This window comes from Physcomitrium patens, chromosome 20 (genome assembly GCF_059467195.1).
Source record: "Physcomitrium patens ecotype Gransden chromosome 20, ASM5946719v1, whole genome shotgun sequence".
Lineage (NCBI taxonomy): Eukaryota > Viridiplantae > Streptophyta > Bryopsida > Funariales > Funariaceae > Physcomitrium > Physcomitrium patens.
The window spans coordinates 6,529,173-6,550,494 of NC_143429.1; the positions used below are offsets into that span (position 1 = coordinate 6,529,173).

The window sequence follows — 21,322 nt, forward strand, 5'->3', positions numbered from 1 at the left end:
AATAGTTCCTAAGTCTTATTTTTGAACTCAAACTTCAAAGTATCATAAGATTTAAAAGAATTATTCTTGATATCATGAATATGAGGATTAGATGACATACTTGATTGAATTTTCTTGACCAAAGTTGAATCAACAGTCAACGTTGATTTTATTGCTCAAAGATGAAAATACTTTAGCTTCAAAAAAATTATTCTTTATTAATTAAAAGCTATACTTTCTTCTTTTGGTTTAAGATAAGAATGTTAAGGAAGGACAATTAATAAACCTTGTTGTATTTTAGATCCATAAGTGATCTTGAAATCAAATCTATATAAAGACATGATCCAACAGGCTTGGTGACAATTCAAAATATGTGTCAACATGAAGTACCAGAGGTTCTTGTGATTTGTATATATGATGATTGGATTCAAGGTGCCTTTTAGATAATGATATTATTTTTGAAATGAATCCAAGATTACAAGAAGTTCTTTGTCATGGATCTCATAATTAATCTTGGTTGCTAAAAATTCATAAAATAAAAAGCTATGAAATGAAGATTATTATCCACTTCTATTTGTAACAAAAAATAGCCATAGAAAAATTTGGTGCATCTATTTTCATAAAAAATGCCTTCAAAAAGTCGATGTGATATAAGATTGGTGCAAAAATAAATGTTGTCTTCAAGGCTTCAAAAGATGCTTTAGCTTCTTTATCCTACTCAAGTTTGATTTTACATATTAGGTGTATAAGAAGAGTTGTAATTTGAAAAAAGTTCTTAATAAGATTTGAGAATAATGGAACATCTCAAAAAAACTATTGCACATATCTAAGTGTTTTTGAGATTGTCCAATCTATGAAAGTTTTGACCTTTTTAAAATCTATTATAAAACCATCATTTGAAATTACATATCCTAAAAAATCAACTTGAGTAATGTAAAATATATAATTTTCTATCTTAGCATATAAACTTAAATCTTTTAGTTTTTGTAATACATGAAGAATATGAACTTCATACTCTTTTATGTTTTAGAATAGGTTAAAATATCATCTAAATAGTAGGCAACAAAATCATCAAAAAGTTTATAAAAAGTATCATTTATAAGATATTAAAAAGTAGTTGATGCATTTGTAAGTCCAAAAGGCATGATATTATATTCAAAATGTCCATACCTAGTTCAAAAAGCAGTCTTTTATTTATTTATTTTTTTATGCAAACTATTAGGGACATAGTCCTTAGAACCTTCTAGAGACAAGTTTCTAAAACCTTCTGGAAGTAAGTCTCTGGAACCTTCTAGAAGCTTCCTAGTTGGTAGAAGTTGCTTAAAAAACTTCCTAAATAGGAGTATATATTGGAATCAAGGCTGAAGAGTTCTTCAGTCTCAACAACATATCTCTTGGAGCTCTAGCTCACCTCTCTGGTGTTATTCTTGTATTCATCTAATTAATCTAGTTCTTGCCAGTTCTTCTTGAACTTCTTGTTAGATCTCGAGCCTATATTTTTGTGTCCGTGACAATTTGTCAAGACTGCACTCACCTCAAATATCAGAACTAGTTTCTTCCTCGTTAGAGTGTGGATTACCCCTTTGCTTGAAGGTGTACTAGCGTTTTAGAGGTTGCGGATTATCCTTCTCTAAACTGATACTTTTTTTGTTACAATATTGAAGCCTTATTCTTCTTGGAGAGAGTAGATTACCCCTTTTTTTGAAGCTCTTAAGGCATTTTAGAGGTTGTGGAGTACCCTCCTCTAAACCAATATTGTCTTCTTGTAGAGTCATTTCTATCCTTTTCTTAGAATAGCCGGAGGCGAAGACATTAGTATGACAGAAAGTTCAGAGTCCAAGTTGGATGCTATCATGAATGCCCTCGCTACATTATCACAAAGAACTGCAGAGATTGAAGGAGTCGTTGTAAGGCTTCATAATGATGGAGCATCTAGGATGGCACAATCGAGGTTGCACCAACCTCAAACTTCTACACTTGGAGAAGCAACTTTGCCTCAGGTTCGACAAGCACTGTTGGTTCTACAACATAAGGAGCACCAAGTTAGCCTTTTGGACAAGTTCAATGGTACGTGTTCCAAGTTTTGAGGATTCGTCAATCAAATCAAATTGATAACAGTTTTACAACCCGAACGCTATCCAATGGAGGAGTCACCTGTTGGGCTTCTTGGAACCTTACTTACAGGGCAAGCTCTATCATAGTTTGTTCCTTTGTTTGAGAAATGATCGTCCATACTAAACAACTTTGAAACCTTTTTGGAGGCGTTTGTGGAAGCATTTAGTGAACACGACAAGGTTCGATGGGCTACAACAAAGATCTGATCACTACGACAAGGGATGCGCTTTACATCAGTCTATGCATCGGATTTCAGGCAATTAGCATGCGACATCAATTGACATGAAGAAGCATTGATGAGTCAATTCTATTAGGGTTTAAGGGACGATGTGAAGAATTTGCTGTTAACTCTTCTTGATCCGCGAATGCTCAATGAAGCTATTAGCCAAGCTGTGAAGTACAATAACTACCTATTCCAACGTCGCCAAGATCAATGCTCAAGACAATATACGGTTCGCCATGCCCCAACTATGTCAGCAAGCAGTGTGAATTCACATTCAGAGGTAGAAGACATGCAAATTGATGCGGTACGTGTCAAATCCCTTACTCTAGAAGAAAAAAAATGGCGTATGGAAGAAGGTCTATGCTTCTATTGCGGTGAAGAAGGCCACAAAGTTGGAAACTACCCCAAGAAGCAAAATCGATGCATTGTCAGGACTAGGGGCACGTTTGTTCAAGAAAACGAGGATGCCTAGCCACAATAGGAACCGTGTGGCTGGATAGTGAAATATCGCAATAACAATCAGGTTCCTTTCTTTCCGCTCAACCTGCCCTTTGTTTTACAATCCCTTTGTTTATTGGCCCTTAGAAACTGAGAACCTTAACATTATTAGATTCAGGAGCATCTGCTTGTTTCTTAGACGAAGAATTTACGAAGCGTCATAAGATCCCTTTAGTATAAAAATCCAAACCTGTTCACGTTGAGGTCATAGATGGGCGACCTTTATTGTCTGGTAGTGTCACCCATGAATAAGAACCTATAGAAGTGACGTTTAAGGGCTATAGTAGTCATATTATTTTCAATATTATTAGAATCCCATCAAATCCTATTATTCTTGGTCTTTCCTGGTTGGAAAAGCATAACCCATCCATAGATTGGAGGTTGCGGAAGATGACCTTTCCCACAAAACTACCCAAGAGCAAGTCTAATAGAAAACCCCGAATAGAGAAATCCTTATTCATTGGAATAAGAGCGTTTGTAAGATCGTCCAAGGAAGGTACACCGTTTATCATTTATGCAACTCCAACTACCAAGGAGAAGATCTCGATAGCAAGTATACCGGAGCAATGTAAGGATTTTAAAGACATGTTTCAAAAGAAGAATGCCGACATGCTACCGGAACACTGACCATATGATTGCGCCATAGACTTATAGAAAGGAGCATAACTGCCTTTTGGCCCAATCTACAATCTATTGCAGATGGAGTTGGCGGAGTTGCAAAAGTACATCGACGAGAATCTAGCCAAGAACTTCATCCGTCATTCAAAATTGTCAACTGGGGCACCCATCTTATTTGTAAAGAAGAAAGATGGCTCGTTGCGGATGTGCATGGACTATCGAGGCCTCAACAAGGTAACAAAGAAGAATCGTTACCCGTTACCCTTGATTTCTGGTCTCTTAGAACAACTTGGATGTGCAAGGATCTTTATAAAAATTGATCTAAGGAGAGCTTACAACCTCGTACGAATGAAGGAAGGAGATGAGTGGAAGACAACGTTCCATACAAGGTATGGCCATTTTGAGTATAATGTCATGTCGTTTGGGCTTACCAATGCTCCAGCGGTCTTCCAACATATAATGAATGACATTTTTTGGGAGCACCTTGACGATTTTGTTGTCATCTACCTGGATGATATTCTGATATTCTCTAAAAATTAAGAAGAGCATGAAAAGCACGTTCGTTTGGTCTTAGAGAAACTATGCGAGCGAGGACTATATGCCAAGTTAGAGAAGTATTTATTTCATCAAATGGAGATAGAGTTTTTGGAGTTCGTTGCGACTATGGAAGGCTTGAAGATGGAACCCAAGAAGATGGAAGCAATCGTATCCTGGGAGGTTCCGGAAACGGTTAGAGATGTACAATATTTTCTTGGTTTTGCTAACTTCTATCGGATCTTCATCAAGAATTACTCTCAAGTTGTTGCTCTTCTCACTCGGTTGACATGTAAAGATAAGCTGGAATAGGGACCTCTAGCGGAGAAGGCATTTCAAGACCTAAAAATGGCATTTACTACGGCTCCAATCTTGGTACATCCAAACTTTACAAAGGCCTTTTATTTAGAAACTGATACTTCGGATTTTGCTTTGAGAGCTATACTTTCACAAATGGGAGAAGGCAAGAAGCTCCATCCAGTTTCATTCTATTCTCGAAAGTTCTCTGCTGCTGAAATCAATTATGAGATATACGATAAGGAACTTCTTGCTGTAGTGGATTGTTTCCAAGAATGGCATCACTTTGTTGAAGGAGCTACACACTCAGTGACTATATACACGGATCACAAGAATTTGGAGTATTTTATGTCAGCTTGAGTTCTAAATCGATGTCAAGCTTAGTGGAGTATGTCGCTATCTAGGTTCGATTTTGTTATCACTTATCGACTTGAAAAGCAGCAAGGACTATCCAATGCTTTATCGAAGAGATCGTATCTTGTACCAAAGGCTAGAGAAGTAGCGTTCCAATCCATAGTAAGTGGCTTAGATCTTAGTCATATAAGCCACAATGCTATAACACTTGCTTGTGAAGGTTGTATTCAAGGTAAACAACAAAGGGCTAAATTTCCAAGTGGAGTTACAACACATGCAACCAAGTTATTGGAGATAATCCATTTTGATGTTTGTGGACCTATGAGGATGCCATCAATAGGAAGTGCAAGGTACTTTGTCACATTCATTAATGATTTTTCAAGGAAGGTATGGATTTTCATCCTCAAAGTAAAAAATGAGTGTTTAACAAGGTTTAAGGAGTTTAAGGCACTTATGGAGAAGCAATGTGAGTACAAAATTAAGATATTACGTATGGACAATGGAAGCAAGTATATGTCAAAGTAATTCAATGATTTCTTGGAGATGCATGGTATTACAAGACAAACCTCCACTCTTTACACTCTACAATAAAATGGAGTTGCTGAAAGAACAAATCACATCATTGTGGAGATGACAAGGAATATGTTATATGTACAATACCTTAGATTTGAGTATTGGACAAAAGCCATGGTAACAGCAGTATATACAAGGAATAGGTGCCGTAAAAGTGCACTTACATCAAAAACTCTCGAAGAAGCTTGGAGTGGGAAGAAACTTTTTCTTTCATACATAAGGACTTTTGGATGCATAACATATGCAAAGACACTAGATTGTATGAAATCAAAATTTGATGTAAAAGGTATAAAATATGTATTTGTTGGATATTGTGAAGGTACAAAGGCTTATAGTCTCATGTGTTTGGAGACCAAAAAGATCATCAAAAGTTATAATGTTGAATTTTTGGAGCACAAGAGTGCTTATAAGCACTTGGAGATATGTCCAAGTAGGAGTAATAATGTATTTGTGGACATATCTTCAAATTCAACAAAGAAGGAAGAAGATGAAGACAATGATGGTTGTAAAGATGGAAATGAAGATGAAGAGGCAAAGAATGTAGAGAACAAGGCCTTTAAAAATGCTAAGACCAGCAATGAAGAGCATGAAGATGTTGATGATGATGGTAATGAGAATTATCAACTTTTGAGTGAGAAAAGACTATCTATAAAAGAAAAGAAGGTTGGAAGAGACTATAGAATATAACAAGTTGAGTCTTCTTCAAATGAAAGGAGATATCCTTTGAGAGATAGAAAAAAATATGGCAAATGGTGGAAGAATCACATCTTTTCTCAAGTAAGTGAAGAATATATCAATGTTTTACTTCTTGTTGATCGGTTGAGTTTGTTTGTTGCAATAAAATCCATAGATGCTTTGAAGTAGGAAAAAGCCATAAAAAAAGAGTATCAATCATTCACAAACAATAGAACATGGGAATTGACTCAACTTCCACCAAAACAAGCTTCAATTGATTGTAAGATGGTATTTAGAACAAAGAAGGATGCAATGGGCAATGTTATGAGGTATAAGAAAAGATTGATTACCAAAGGCTATTTATAAGTTTCTCATATTACTTTTTAATGAGACATTTGCTCCCATGGCCAAATTCACCACTATTAGAACCATTGTGGCAATTGGGGTAGCAATGGACTTGGAGATGCATCAAATGGATGTGAAGACGACTTTCTTGAATGGAGAGTTGGAAGAAGACATCTACATAGATCAACCTCAAGGATTTGTTGAAGAAGGCAAGCAACACTTTGTTTGTAAGTTGAAGAAATCTTTGTATGGGTTCAAGCAATCACCAAGGACATGGTATCAATGCATTGACACATTTTTTGTGAATGAAGGATTTATTAGAAGCGATGTTGATCATTCTATGTATGTGATGCAATCAAAAGTCTTCTTGTTGATTATTATTCTCTATGTTGATGATTTAATCATCTTGACCAATATCTTAAAAAAGATGGATTAGTTGAAGGCAAAGCTAGCAAAAGAATTTGAGATGAATGAATTGAAAGAGTTCTACTATTACTTAAGAGTGGAGTTTGTGAAAGATCAAGCTAAGAAGATTATTACATTGAGCCAAAAGAAATATATTAAAGAAGTATTAAAACGATTCAACATAGAAAAGTACAAGCCTATTGGAATACCATTGGAAGCCAACATAAAGTTGATGAAGCTCACGAATGAGGAATTTCCTAAAGTTGAAGATGAAATGAAAGATGTTCCATATAAGGCAGTAGTAGGCTCACTTATGTATGCAATGGTTGGCACAAGGATGGATCTTGCATATGCAGTGAAAGTTGTGAGTCAACACATGTCAAAGGCTGGACCAATCTATTGGGCAACCATTAAAAGGATCATGAAGTAATTAAAAGTTACTTTGAACTTCAAATTGTACCTTAGAGGTGATAATATTGCATTGCATGGTTATTATGATGTAGATTGGGCTGGAGATGCAAATGATAAAAGGTCAACAATAGAATATGTATTTTTTGTTGGAGTAGGAGTAATTTCATGGAGTTGCAAGAGACAACCAATAATTGCAAGGTCAACAATGGACGCAGAGTACATAGCAGCAAGTCATGGTACAATGGAGGCAATATGGCTAAGACAAGTTTTAGAAGACATTGAACTTATGCAATTGGAAGTAATTCGAATGGAGTGTAACAATCAAGAATGCCTTACCTTTGCAAAGAATCCAAAGCATCATTCAAGGATAAAGCACATTGACATTCAACATCACTTCATATAGGAAAAAGATTAAAATGGGAGTGATTGACATGAAGTCTTGAGCAATAAAAGACATGCTTGCTGATTTACTTACAATAGCATTGGTGAAGGATAGACATTACAAATTGACAAAGACATTAGGATTAAAAATCTTTAAATAATAATAAAATAAGAGTGATAAAATAAATGTTGGACAAATAAAAGATATTACCTAACGTAAGTTGCTAATGGTTAAAGGGCAGCAAAAGATAATAGGAAACTTACCAAGGTAGCAGCTAGGATTTATAGTAGTGGCTAGGTTAAGTGGCATCTAAGTTAAGTAGAATCTAGGGTTCAGTTGGATGAAATAAGGATGAATAAAAATGAAATTGAGCCACAATGGATATAAACTCTACTTATAAATAAAGGATGTTGGAAGTAAGAGGCATCTCATCCCACACTTTTTTTTTGTCTAATCTTGTTGATTTCTACTTACTTTTGTCTTGTTTATTATATTTCTTTATTACTTGAATCTAATAAGATAAAGAATTTATGATTTTTAGGTCTTAAATACACATCTATTATGAAACAAGGTGAAAGATTTAAGGAGAAAATAGGACCTTTATCAGTTATTGCATATAATTCTAGCCACATAATTCCTATTGTAGTTGAAAAAATTTATTTTTTAATACATTGTCTTCTTTAGCAACCATGTTTTTTATTTTACAATTGTATTGCTTCTTTGGATAATGTTGAATAATATACTTAGTCTCCTATAATATAAGCACAAATCCTCTTGATGATGTTGAATCTTTTCTTACTTAGTGAGAGATTCAAAATATATTGTATTAATTTGAATTGGTTTCAGCCTTGATGAATAAGTTTTTGAAAGCTTAAGAGTTTTCATTATTACTTAATTTATTCTTCTTTAGCCAAATCTTCATTCTTAATGCCTTTTAAATAGTTGATTATTGCATGCAATAGCTTGAGAAATAAGTTATTTTAAAGAATATACTTTTGATATTATTAATAACAAACCTTTGGTATTATCCTTCAATCCATATTAAAATTGATTGATAAGGGCTTTATCATTTCAATCCATACTACAAGCAAGGTTTTGGAATTCAACATCATATATAGTGATTAATTGTGAATCTTGTCATAAAGATAAGAGCTTGGTCTTTACTAATTTTTTATCAATTTTTCTAAATGTGGCCATAAATACTTTTAAGAATGAATTCAAATTATAAAAAAGTTAGGAATCTTTTTATATTAAAGATATAAATTAAAAGATAAAACTTCCAAAAAGAAGTACACCTATAAATCCAATTTGAATAAATCCATTAAAGTATTGTAAAAGAAGCAACCTTAAATAGAGCTTAATTTGTTGTAGAAATCCCTGACATTTTGATCTTGTTCCATCAGAATTCTTAGACATACTAATTCTTACCTCTCTTATGCTTGTAGAAGAATGTTAATTCATTATCAAGGATATGAATCTTGAAGAATTGAAAGATCAAAACATTCTTGTCTTACTCAAAAAGACTAAATAATCACTCAAAGATGGTATAATATTAAATTAGAATGGCTATTGCCAAAGACAAGAAGATTAGAAAGTCTTGAAACAAGACTTAAGACTAAAAAGGTATTGATAAGAATAAAAAAAATGCTTCATTTGTGCTTTTATATATATTATCTAACTAGGATCTATGTGGCAATGTTTTACAGGACCTCCAACATGTGTTAACTTTGCAAAACATATCTTAACTTACAAGTCAAGTTTTCTATATGTGAATCATATAGTTATCTTGTTCTACAAGCTACCAACACGTGTGACATGTGATTAACTTATTGATGAAGTTTTTAACCTATTAATTAACTACAAATACGTATAAAGTCAAAATTGCATCTATGAAGCTTTTTTAGAAGATATAATGAAATTAATCTACTTTTATATATTCTACCTAATCATATAGATAATTATTGGAGTAAACATGTATGTATGTGATACCATATCAATTGTATATGAATTGAAGTAATTTAGGCAATAGAGTTATTCATATTAAAATAGACAATGAATGCAATTAATTTATAATGACTAATGCTAGTAAATCAAATAACAATTCTAAAACAAAATATAATTCATATGAAAAATAATAATTAGTTGTAATTTGGATAATTATATACTTTTGATGTTATTTATGTAGTAAAACAAATTTCTTAATAATAGATCATCAACTACTAAAATGACTTATAAAATCAATTAAATCAATTAAAAAACTTACAAGGTGGATATTAATGCTATAAGAATATTACTTCAAGGTGGTGCATAGGACAAGATTAATAAATACAAAAGTTGATAGATTAATAGAAATCTCTATCTAAGCTAAAAAGATTTTAGAAGACCTAGATAGCATATTAAATAGGATAAAAAAGAAGTTACATTTTAACATGTATTATTACATCTTGATATATTAGAAATTAATAAAAAATATAAAAATAAAAATAAAAACTTTTAATAATATAAAAAAATGATAGAAGTCTAAATATATAAAGAATATTTTTGAAGATGACACATTATTAGATTACTAAATTAATTAACCAAGGTTATGAATTCTAAGGTAATTTTTTAATTTTATTAGAATAGATATTTATTGATAATAGAAGTATATTTTGTAACTATCTTAAGGCAAATAGATTTACAAAATGTATGATGTAGTCTATCAAGAGGATTCTTAAGAAATATGATTTATAAAAAAGACATTATGGAGATTAAAATTTATTATTATCTTGGCTTGTTATAAGATATTGCTTCAATAAGCAAGCTTCTTTAGTTACATTTTTTCATTATTTTTTTGTATACACAACAATTAATCTTAATAACTTCTATTAAATATGATGTACAAGTAGTAGTTAACTTAGATGATCATAAAGTGTGGATAAAAGTATATAATACACAAACAAAATTATTTCAATATATCATATTAATGGCATTTTGTAATCTTAATATTGCCTAATATTGTGATATCTTGTAATATGCTATTATTTGAAAAAGAAGCTATAAATTATAGTCACGTAGATTTGTATAAAGTGATTATATATATTTATAAAAAATTGCATCAACTATATTAGATATATTAGCAGATGGAGTTATTTTTAAGATTAAGAAAGTATTTTCATGTAGTGTGTAAAAATTTAAAGATTATAATAGATGGATTTGAATAAATTACTTTAAAAATTGTACTCTTTATCATTTTTTGCATATAGATGGCAGTATAGATCCCAATTTGAGAGTTATTCTAGCTAGCTTAAAATGCATGTTATGTAAAAGAGTTCAAAGAGCTACAACAATGATTCTATGTGAACTTTGTTTAATAAGTTGGTACATGAAGTGTTTGAGAATACTTTTGGATCAAATTCCTATTGAAAGATGGATATATCAATAATATAAAGAAAAATTCAAGGAAACTTAAAAAATTAATAGAAGAAGTTTTCAAATAATATTTTTAATATTTTATATCAAGTAAATATTGATTAGATGCACTATTATGAATGAGACTTTAATAATGGTACATCAAACAAATAAATGAGGCCTAATTAGTCTTGTTTTTGTTAGATATCTCTATACACATGGAACTACATCTAGTTTTTTTGTTTTTGGAAGCACACATATAAATTCTTCCACCTACTTTTTAATTGTGATACGTATTGAGCTACAACTCAATTCATGCTTTGATTTGTACTTTGGAACGTATTTTCTAACATTGTCACTTATATCTTATAGATGCATATTTATTACTTTGAGTATGTTAGTGGAAGCATAGTTTATTTAGATTCTAGACCACTTAATGTATTATTCACAATGATATAATGGTACAAAATAACTATTTAAAATATAATTATTTATGCTTAAATGTGTTGTATAGCATAGTACTTCAATAAATATTAGATTTAAGTTTTAAGTCTACCAAAGGATCTTAAAAAGGGCTTCTAGAAATTTTGGATTTGCCATTCAAGTTCCATTATGTTTAGGTATTCTAAAATACAAAAAATACTTATTGATTTAAAATTAAGTCTTTGAAAGAAGATTAGAGTGTCGTGACTTTTTTTATTGTAGAGTACTACACTTCCACAGTATTTATATGTGGTTTAATCAATTTACTTATCATAAAATTTTATAATACCTTAGAATTCTTTTCTACTAACTTCTTGTAAAAGAAGATTGATTGCCCTTGGTTGTTTTAGATATCTCTATATACTTAGAATTTCTTCTAATTTTTTGATTTGATAGTACATATGATGTTAATTGTTCCACTTACTTTTTAATAATAATATGAATTGAGCTACAACTCAATTCATGCTTTGATTTGTGGTTTGTAATGTGTTTTCTAAAATTGTCACTTGTACCTTGAAGATGCATACTTATCACTTTGAATATATTAATGCAAGCATAGTTTACATAGATTCTAGACTACATAGTATGTTATGTTATGCACATAATATATTAATATAAAAATTTATATATATATATATATATATATATATATATAAGATTGTGAATTTTTATCTTTTTTATCTATATTTGAAATAATATTATTACAAGATTTAACAATAGTAGTATATCTTTGGAACTTCTTCAATTTAATCTAAACTATATTAAATCATATTGGATAGATACAAATATTATTTTAAAACTAAATCTATCCAAACAATCAATTTATAAATTTTTTTATTTGTTTTAGAACCATAATTACTTTCTTCAACTTATGATTTCTTCTTTATAAATATCTAATGTTGGGTTCTAATAAACAATTGTTTTTAACATTGGAATTTGTAATTTCTTTTTTCATATATACTTATGCAAATTAATTCATGTTTTTTCTTGAACTTTTTTTAATGTAAAAGTAAAATGATTACAAATTTTTATAATTAGAAGATTTATGGTTAGAATACATGATATAGTTCTAGCTCAGCTATATTATGAGGGCAAAATCCGAAGGCTACCTTTGTTTGCAGCAACAGCAGCAGCAATCCTAGCTACACCACTGCTTCCATGAAGCTCCAAACACCTTCATGCACAAAACCTCATAAATATCAGTCTTGAACACATAATATAGAGAAGCTAGGACTTCGTCCATCCCTTGCACCCGGTGGATTCTTGGGTTCAATTTAGCGAAAATGAACAGGATTTTGGAGTGCGTCTTGGTTCTCAAGAGCTTAGTCATTGTCGTTACAAATGAATTGCATGCCTGAATGTGTCTTCTTCACTTCACGGTTGATTTGCTCTGCGAGCTCATTATCCGGAAAAAATTGGTGCCAGACAGTTTTGCTGCCAAGACTGAAAGGGTGATCATCATGCAAAATCTTCATGCCGCTGGAGATTTCTCCAGCTCTGCTGACTGCATGGCTTCCATGTCCTCTCTTCTAGTAACCTCCAAAAGATTAATTATCATCTCCTCTGTCTAAGCCTTTGATCTCCAACACATCGTCGATGCAGGCGTCTTCAGTTTCACTGTACCCATCTCGACTTCTCGGCTCTTAGCCCATATCAGAATCACATGAATGTGACAATTGTTTTTCAAGAATTGAACGCTTGATACATGTACCCAACTCCTGTGGTTGCGCTGATTTCTATGATTTCTCAAAGAACTAGGATCTTCAAAACTAGTCATCGAGGATTAATCATTCCTCTTGTTACCAGATTGCCTACACCCTCCTGAACCTGGAAACTCTTAAACTGCTGCAGAATGTGAGCACCATGTGGGAATCTAATACTGCTTGGAGACGAAACCTGTTATTGCCAGCACAGTTCGCACTCTCCTGAATGATCCTCTTCCCTAGAGGACCGCCTCTTCCTTGGCAGCGCAACGTTAACCAAGGCTAAACATTGATGGCTTCACTGTCCTATTTGCAGAGGGCTCGTTTTCGCCACCTGTGCAGGCTGTGCCCATACTGCCACAGAAACTCAACAATGTTTAGCCGTGACCCATTTCAGCAGATATACTGAAAAAGTATCCTTGCGATTTCAGTAGCTCCACGGTCTTTTTTGTATTAATAAGCTTTTCCTGGGAATTTTGTAATCCCCAACTAGGGATTAGGATATAGGTCCGAGTAGGTTTATCCATCAAGGCGATTGAGGTTGCAATATGCAAAACTCTGCAAAAACAATGTGATGACGTCGTTGTGCACCCCTCAGGCAAGCAAGGGGCATAGCGCCGATAATCACTTACCAATCAGCAGACACGAATGAATTGAAGAGACCAGTACCGAAAAGTACAATTGGTGAAGTTACGACTTCAGGAAGAGAGCCAGTAGATCTCAGATTCTGACTGAAGAGGTAATTTTCGACTCCTCTTTGAAGCTCGAGGACTCCATCTCAACCGAAATCCCAATGCAAATATGAACAAGTAGATGGACAATCCGATTGAATCCAAGCTGGAAGCATAGGAAAAGCGTTTCAAGAGGCAACGAGGGACCCGACTCAGAATAGAGCCCCTCAAACCATCAAACTGAAATCTTAGTGGTAGTGGGTGAGATAAGAGGAGAAGGAAGACAGGAAAACTAATTGTGCATGTCGGATTCAGACATCCCCAACAGCTAGAAACAGATTCGACAAGAAAGAAGAATATACGCCTTGATCACCAACACTGAAACCTCGCCTTCCGACTCCAACTCAGGCACAACAACCCCCATCAATTTTTTTTATTTTTTTCAATTCTCTTCAACCCAACCCTCCGACTTCTCACACCCCTCACGAGAAACACTTGTTTCGTAAATCCAACTCACGTCGTCGAAGATCAACCCTCACACCAACCTCAGAGGAAACACAGGGCAGTTGCGGAAGACAGTTTGGAACAACCACTGAGCACACACACACACACACACACCCAAGCTTCTTCTTCTGCCTCTCTCTTTTCTGCGGTTGCTTCAAAAACTAGCAATAAAAACACTTGGCAGGAAGAACTACACACGTCTGCTTCATCACCTGATGGTCACTGCCTAAGTCAAGTCGTGCAAATCGACATTACATGTCTATTACCTCCATATCCACCCACCTCTTCCTATCAACCTTTCCCTTACAGTGTATGTTAATCATAATCGGCCTATCTGATGCCAAGCATCAAATTCCATGTGTGAGAGTGTGCATGTGTATGCGTCAGTGTGTCTGAATTAGCCGATCTGCACGCAACTAACGACCCTTTGAGTTTTGTAAATTCGGCCAGGAACTTGGAGCAAGATTCAATATCAGCTATGTAAGGGAGCTCTCTCATGTAACAAAGATCTGCATACTGTTTAGCCAAGTCCGATGTTGGTCTAACGACAGTTACACTGGTGTCAAGGCTGTCGTTTCCAATTCCTGATCCGTAGGTTTTGTCTCTATTAACTGCTCCAATGTGCTGAATAGAGCCTTCTCCCAGAAAAGTGGGTTGTTCAAGGGCCCAATTTGCTAGAGCCAATGGAATAATTTTTTAATCTTTCATATTTATGAAATAAGTGATAATAACAGTTGTCAAATATTATTGCAACTAAACAATCTTCTATAAATATTTACTTATAAAATTTCCTAAAACATCTTTTTAATCTACCATTTTAATCTAGGATTTCATATTAATATTGGTATTTTGATTTGCTAGAAACAAGTATTTTAATTCCATTAATCAAAGATTTGTAATAAAAATGTACCTGTTGTGAAAAAAAATCTGGTAACTTTTCCACATATTAAAAAATATTTAACAATTTCTATTTAAGTCCAACAAAACCTAATGATTTGTTTATTTACTCATCAAAATTCACGTAATCTGAAAGTCATGTACTATACACATATCAAAAACTCAAAAGTTTAAATGCATAAATAAATAATTTTATACTATACTATAAATCTAAAAATGTTTTTTTATGATAGGAACATAAAAAAAAAATATAAAAACTGTATTCATAGCTTCTTTTTCATTTACGATATAATTAACCTCTATTTATTTGTCTCGAAATTTTATAAAAATGATTTATTATGTCTTTTCCACATATTAAAAAATATTTTAAAAAATAATGATAAAAAGAATATATGAAAAAAATATTTTATAAAAATGATTTATTTCATATATTCTTTTTATCATTATTTTTTTAAGACACTTTGGTTTTTAATCTTTTATCACATACAAACCACACAAACATACTTACATATTAATCAAAACATCTCTTATCGTTTTATCAGAATTGTTTTTATCTGTCATTGTATCTGAATATCAATAATTAAATTTAATTTAAAATAATTATTATTATTATTATTAGTTTGGTAAGTAAAAATCTTGCCAATCCTTTTCAAGATTTGCAAATAGATGCTGAATAAAGTATCTTTTTTCAACCAATCCACCATGAGTTGAAATGTAACTATGCTATTGTTAACAAGAGCATTGATATAATGCAATAACATCTAAGGAATTTTTAAAAATCCAAATAAGTATTTGGTAAGAAATTTTAACAAATATTTCAATAAGAGAGATTTATTTATAATCTTGGATATTTTTCTATTTTAAATCTTATACGTTTTTGTATGCAAACCACAAGATTTTGGATTCAACTCAGAATTTTAAATTAAAAATAAATAAATAAAAAGCATAGAAAAACTATGATAAGACAATGACACATAATGGAGTAACAATGACTTACAACAATAAGGTGTAATAAATATATGAATTGCAATGGGATAGAATGCACATTCTAATTATATGATCTACATTTAGTCTTAGTACATTTAGTCTCCATTGTTTAGGTTGCAAAATCTCATTTTTATAGATTAAAAAATCACAAAGCATCACAATACAAAAATAAAAATATGTGTTTCAAACTCTTCATGGCATTGGCATACTATAGCCAAATGTCTATTAAAAAAACTTATAAGATTCTTGTAAAAAAAAATTCAAACATATATGTATATATATATATATATATATATATATAGTTAAACATGCAAATTTATTTTGTTATGTTTGACAATGCAACTTTGGATAAAACATTTACATAAGATTTGCACAACATTTTGTAATGCACATCAAGAAAAATTGAAGAGATTGTGTACCATTTAACCAAAGAATTTATTTTGCAAAGTGGAATAATGCATACCACAGTAGATTAACTCAAGTAGAGAAGGCTGATGGAAGTATACCTTAGCCACTTACTTGGATAAGTGAGTATTCACCTACTAGCACACTGGACCAGTTAGGGAATAATGCTGTGAAAAAAATAACATTAATTTTTTAAAAATTGATATTCACATTAAATATACTATATTTAAATGTGAACTAGAAACTTAACGTTATGAAATTTTAGTTTCTGTTTTTTTTCAGTATGAAAAAAAATTAAAATATAGAAAGAAAACAAAAAATTCTTTGTAAGATTGATTAAAAGTTTTTTCTTAAAATTTGTAGTATGATTTTCACAAACATATTATGGATTTCGGTATTAAAAAAACTCATGTATTATAATAAATCAGTTTAATTTGTGCAATGAAATTTCGCAAGTTATGTAAAGCTTATATTTAGAATTAGTCATAAATTGAACTCTGTTCTATACAGTTGTCAAAACAAAGACAATTTGCAAACTTATTCAACGCCACCTACGCATAAGTTCAGAAATATATAAATATATAAATATTAAATTACGTAAGTTCAGAAATATATGAATGAGAATGCAATAGGTGCCACAAACCTCTGTATTCCATAGATATCTTCTACTTTCATTATTTACAAAATCAGTACCCCAGTCAACATTTCTACACGAATGTTATAAAAGGGCTATTTTTAAGTTTCAAAATTTCAACACTTGAAATTTTCTGCCGACGCCATCTTACAGTAAAAATCGTTTTGAGAGCCCATAAAAGAATCAACTTCCAATTACAATTGTGATTCAGTTTCTTTCAAACCTCGAATACTGCATTTCAGAGTAAAGTTGCGCTCCGACCATTGTATGATCAGATCAAAAGAAGACATACGGTAAGGTGATAATATCTGTGGGTGGGAAAGATCGAGATCTTCATCACCTCAAGTTATATTGTCTCATAAGAAGCTCTACATCACTACAAATTCCCAATTGGGTTAATCGAGAGGCTTGTATGGCCCTGCCTCTTCAATTGATGATTCTTCGTCTAATTCCTTCAATTTCAAGTAATAATACGCGAACTGGCACAGAATCTGACGCAAACTGGTCAAGAAAGTGAACCATTACTGAGAAAAAGACTGGAGAATACAACACAGATATGAAATAACAAAATAAAATAAACAATCAAAAATCGAAATGCAACATAATGATCTGATCGAAAGCTGCAAAGATGTAGGATACAAAGATGTCGAGGACGACGCAGACTCCAGCGTCCACCAGCCAAGCCAGATTTGGCTTCAGCTGCGCCCAATCCAAGCTCCTCACCAAAATACTGCACAGCAACACATGGGAGGCACAACCTAGACATGTAAGGCGTCGATGATATTTGGGGCAGGTGTATTGATAGATTGAAAAAATATCGTCAAAGAGAAGTGAGTAGAAAAAGGAGCAAAGCTGTTTGTTCACCTTCCGACGTAGGTTGCATTGCCTAGGAGAGCGAATACAAACATCAACGGGTTTAAGCCCTCCATTGAGCCCCTCTTCATCTGAAAAACAAGTCCAGATGCACAGAATTGGCAACCACAATCACGTTCACATCGTTTCCTAAACAGACCATAATGATTGTGCAGATTGGTTGAGGAATTAAAATCTGAAGTAAAAGACGAAGTCTGCCAGTTTTATTTAGGCCAAGAATAATGAGATGATAAATATTGCAGTTTCTTCATTAAGGTGAATGGATTTACGTTGAGCCAGATTTGAGGAAGTCGTCCGCCCATGTAGATCCCTGCCATAATCCAACCAAAAACTTCACCGAGAGGAGAAGCCTCCTGTTGTGCAAATAGGTGGGCAAGGGTGTGGGAGCGACCAATATGAGTGGTGCCCAGAGTGTTGCCGCCGGTGCGGATAGGGCTTGTATACATGCTCAAGCCCAGCGATCCAACCATCAACACACTAGTTGTTATCTGCGTCACACAAAAATTAAGACAAATTGTCAAATTCAGCGACTCTGCGGTTTGATGGTGAAGGATACACTTAAGAAATGACCAATGAACATGATTGTGCAGCAATGCATAGAACGGGGTTTCCATGCCAAGTATAATTCGCACCGATTGTATCGACGCGGAGGATGGGCGACGGGGACGAGATCCAACAACTGGCAACTCTGAGTCTTCCCGGGATAGCAGGTAGCTGTGGTGACCACCGCCAGCTGAGCCTCGCGCCCCCGATACGCTGTACGAGCCGACGGGTTGGGCGTAGCTACTGGCGAGAGATCTTGCAGACCTGCGCTAAACCGAAAAGTCATTGTGTGCCAATGCTGAATGCTTGTCACGATTTCTGGCACTGTTTTAAGGTGTAAATTTCCCAGCACAGAGAAGATTTTTTTATGGACTAGGTTACTTACTGGTAGTACAAGTGGTCACGGCTTCCTGCAGAGTTTCCATGAGGATGGTGGACGTGGTGGGGCACCCTGATGGAAGTAGGCTGACTTGATGTTGGAATACCACCTCCAGTTTCGTTGGCATCATCTGCAGCCTCTGGAATGGGAATCTGTTTCTGTGCTTCCATGTCTGTTTTTTGAATCTCCGGAAACATGTCCTTAACTGCCACCCGATCGCCACTCCACCGTACCCTGAGATGATCGTAGTAGACCGTTTGAAGTACCAAAATGGTTGTCGTCATTGTGTACAGCTGCGCCAATTCAGACAGACGTCAACAAATGAAGTGCTTCCTCGCCATCTACTTTCAGCCAGAGAGAAAAGAAAACATAGTAAAACAGAAAAATCCATGGTGAAAGCTGAAGCAGAACTAGTGATGGTAAGACGCAAGCAAATAGTTCAAGAGGTCTAGAACTCACGATTGCCATGTAAAATTGGGTTGGTAGCTGCAGGTGCAAGAAGTCAAACCCACATGATCACAAACTTGGTTAAATTTAGGTCATAATTGTACAGGGTCATTTAGAAGGCTTTGTGTTCATTTACTCGAGCTTCCCCAGTAGAAATAGAAATAGCATGCGCAAGCTGGAAAAGTTGTCTAAATGAGAGCCAACGTACCGTAGCTGGCTCCAAGTAGCACCCCATCAGGTTAAACACGTCCCTACACATTCAAACACCAGCAGTTGATCAAGCAACCTACGATGAATTGTTCTGAACTATTCGATAACAACAGCAATGTTTACTATCTTGCCTCTTCGAAAGGCTACAGGGTAAGAAGCTGCTGTAGTTGCTTCAATTCGCGAATTATATGAAGATTTAGTTGCTCCCGATCACAGTGACCTTGTAAAAAATCGGTGAATTTTCAACGAAAGAAACAAACTTACCCCACAACCCACGTCATGAGAAAGAGCAACGAAAGGCCCTCGGTGGACTTCTCCCGGAAGTTCGTGAGAATTTGCGGCACCTCAGCGATGCCCCAGCTTATCACGCTCATCAAGCCCTGCGCCAGAGAGAATCGGTCCCGGGTGCTACACACACAATCGAGCAGGTACACCTGTACCCATCTCAAGCACGGCTTGTCCGCAGGGCATTGCGGCATCGGCACTAAAAATCCCTCCATCTCCACGCCACGAGCTTCCGATGACGCAGAAGAATGAACTACTAACTACAAAGGTTTAAAATAGGCGTCGAGATGGGCCACCGTTCTAAAGACGAGCTGGCAAGTTCGCGACAGCCAAGCTCTCTAATTTTCCCTGAAGAACAGGGCAGAAACTCCCCGAACTGGCCTGCAGGTACTCTACGTTGATAACCACCCTCCGTCTCCGCTTCGAAAATGGCACTACCCGCAAGCTGCCCATGCACGTAGAGGAATATCAACTCATCCGATGGTGGAAATGATAAAGCACGAGTACAGCTCTACGAACCCTCTCAAGGACACAAATGAAACAACAAATATGGTTTACGTCATAGGCAAATGTCGGCTGACAGATGGGTTGATGTTACTCCTTGTAGCTAAGCGCATGTCCCCATTGTCGCGCTCCCGGACATTTTGCATAAACCTCTAGAAGTAATAGGTTCTACAGCTTCCTCAAATTGTACTTGAACCCTCGAACTTTAACACCACTCCCCCGACCCACCGTCGCTCCTTAAATTCAAAACCCCGGGACTACCTCTGATCCAATTCTTGGTCCAAACTGCACAATCCACTAACGCTTACTCCTCTCACTCCGAAGACCTCCACTGAAACCTCAAGAAAGTGACGGGAAGGTTTTGATCAACTGATACCAGTTTCTTGTCCTCGACGCCGATATAGCGACGAATGTGAGCAGTCTCACCACCTGACCCAGGACCAACTGTGCCCTACCCCACATCAAAAATCTAACGATGATAAATTGATAATGAAAGCGATGAGTTAGAACCCAGCTCTGTGAGGCCGCAGGGAAGCGCAACGGCGACGCTGTAATTGGCCTACGGAACCAATCAACGAAAGCAGCCACGCAGTCAAGGGAATGGAATTTGTGGCGTCGCTTCGACTGTAACAAGTAGACCATCGACTAATGCTTTTTACTCGATAGGAGCATGACTTGAAGAGCTACAGGGCTGGGATCTGCAAGGACCGATGAAACGCTGGAGCGAGTTGATGTGGGGACCAGTCCTTGACGTGAACTGCCCTGCTTGCGACACGGACCAGATGTGCGATTATGCATGCTGGAGCGTCGCCATGCAGTTCCTCCACGACAGTTTCTGCCCAGACTGACAAGATGGGGCTTTCCCTTCCCCAGTTGCAACCTTGCCAGAGCTCTGCCCAATGGTGCGCATGTTGTGACCACCTCTGTGCTCCCTGGGAGTCTCGCCGCCGTTCATACAACATCTTTCCATGTGGAAAGCAACCAGCGTCTCTCGCCTC

The 21,322-nt window shown here is 34.8% G+C and overlaps 2 protein-coding genes across 2 annotated transcripts; both read right to left on the minus strand.

The window, feature by feature from the left end:
- Nucleotides 1-13,119: 13,119 nt before the first annotated feature.
- On the minus strand, nt 13,120-14,080 carry LOC149987277 (uncharacterized). The gene is made up of 3 exons (XM_090245088.1): nt 13,993-14,080; nt 13,618-13,762; nt 13,120-13,339 (listed from the first exon to the last, which is right to left on the minus strand). Exons 1-3 carry the CDS (start codon nt 14,078-14,080, stop codon nt 13,258-13,260), a joined length of 315 nt encoding a protein of 104 aa, XP_090101214.1. The 3' UTR covers nt 13,120-13,257.
- Nucleotides 14,081-17,011: 2,931 nt separating this feature from the next.
- LOC112273025 (vacuolar lysine transporter YPQ1) lies at nt 17,012-20,798 on the minus strand. The gene is made up of 9 exons (XM_024501338.3): nt 19,800-20,798; nt 19,534-19,576; nt 19,338-19,364; nt 18,885-19,171; nt 18,589-18,763; nt 18,226-18,444; nt 17,948-18,027; nt 17,723-17,813; nt 17,012-17,574 (listed from the first exon to the last, which is right to left on the minus strand). Exons 1-9 carry the CDS (start codon nt 20,033-20,035, stop codon nt 17,479-17,481), a joined length of 1,254 nt encoding a protein of 417 aa, XP_024357106.1. The 5' UTR covers nt 20,036-20,798; the 3' UTR covers nt 17,012-17,478.
- Nucleotides 20,799-21,322: the final 524 nt, after the last annotated feature.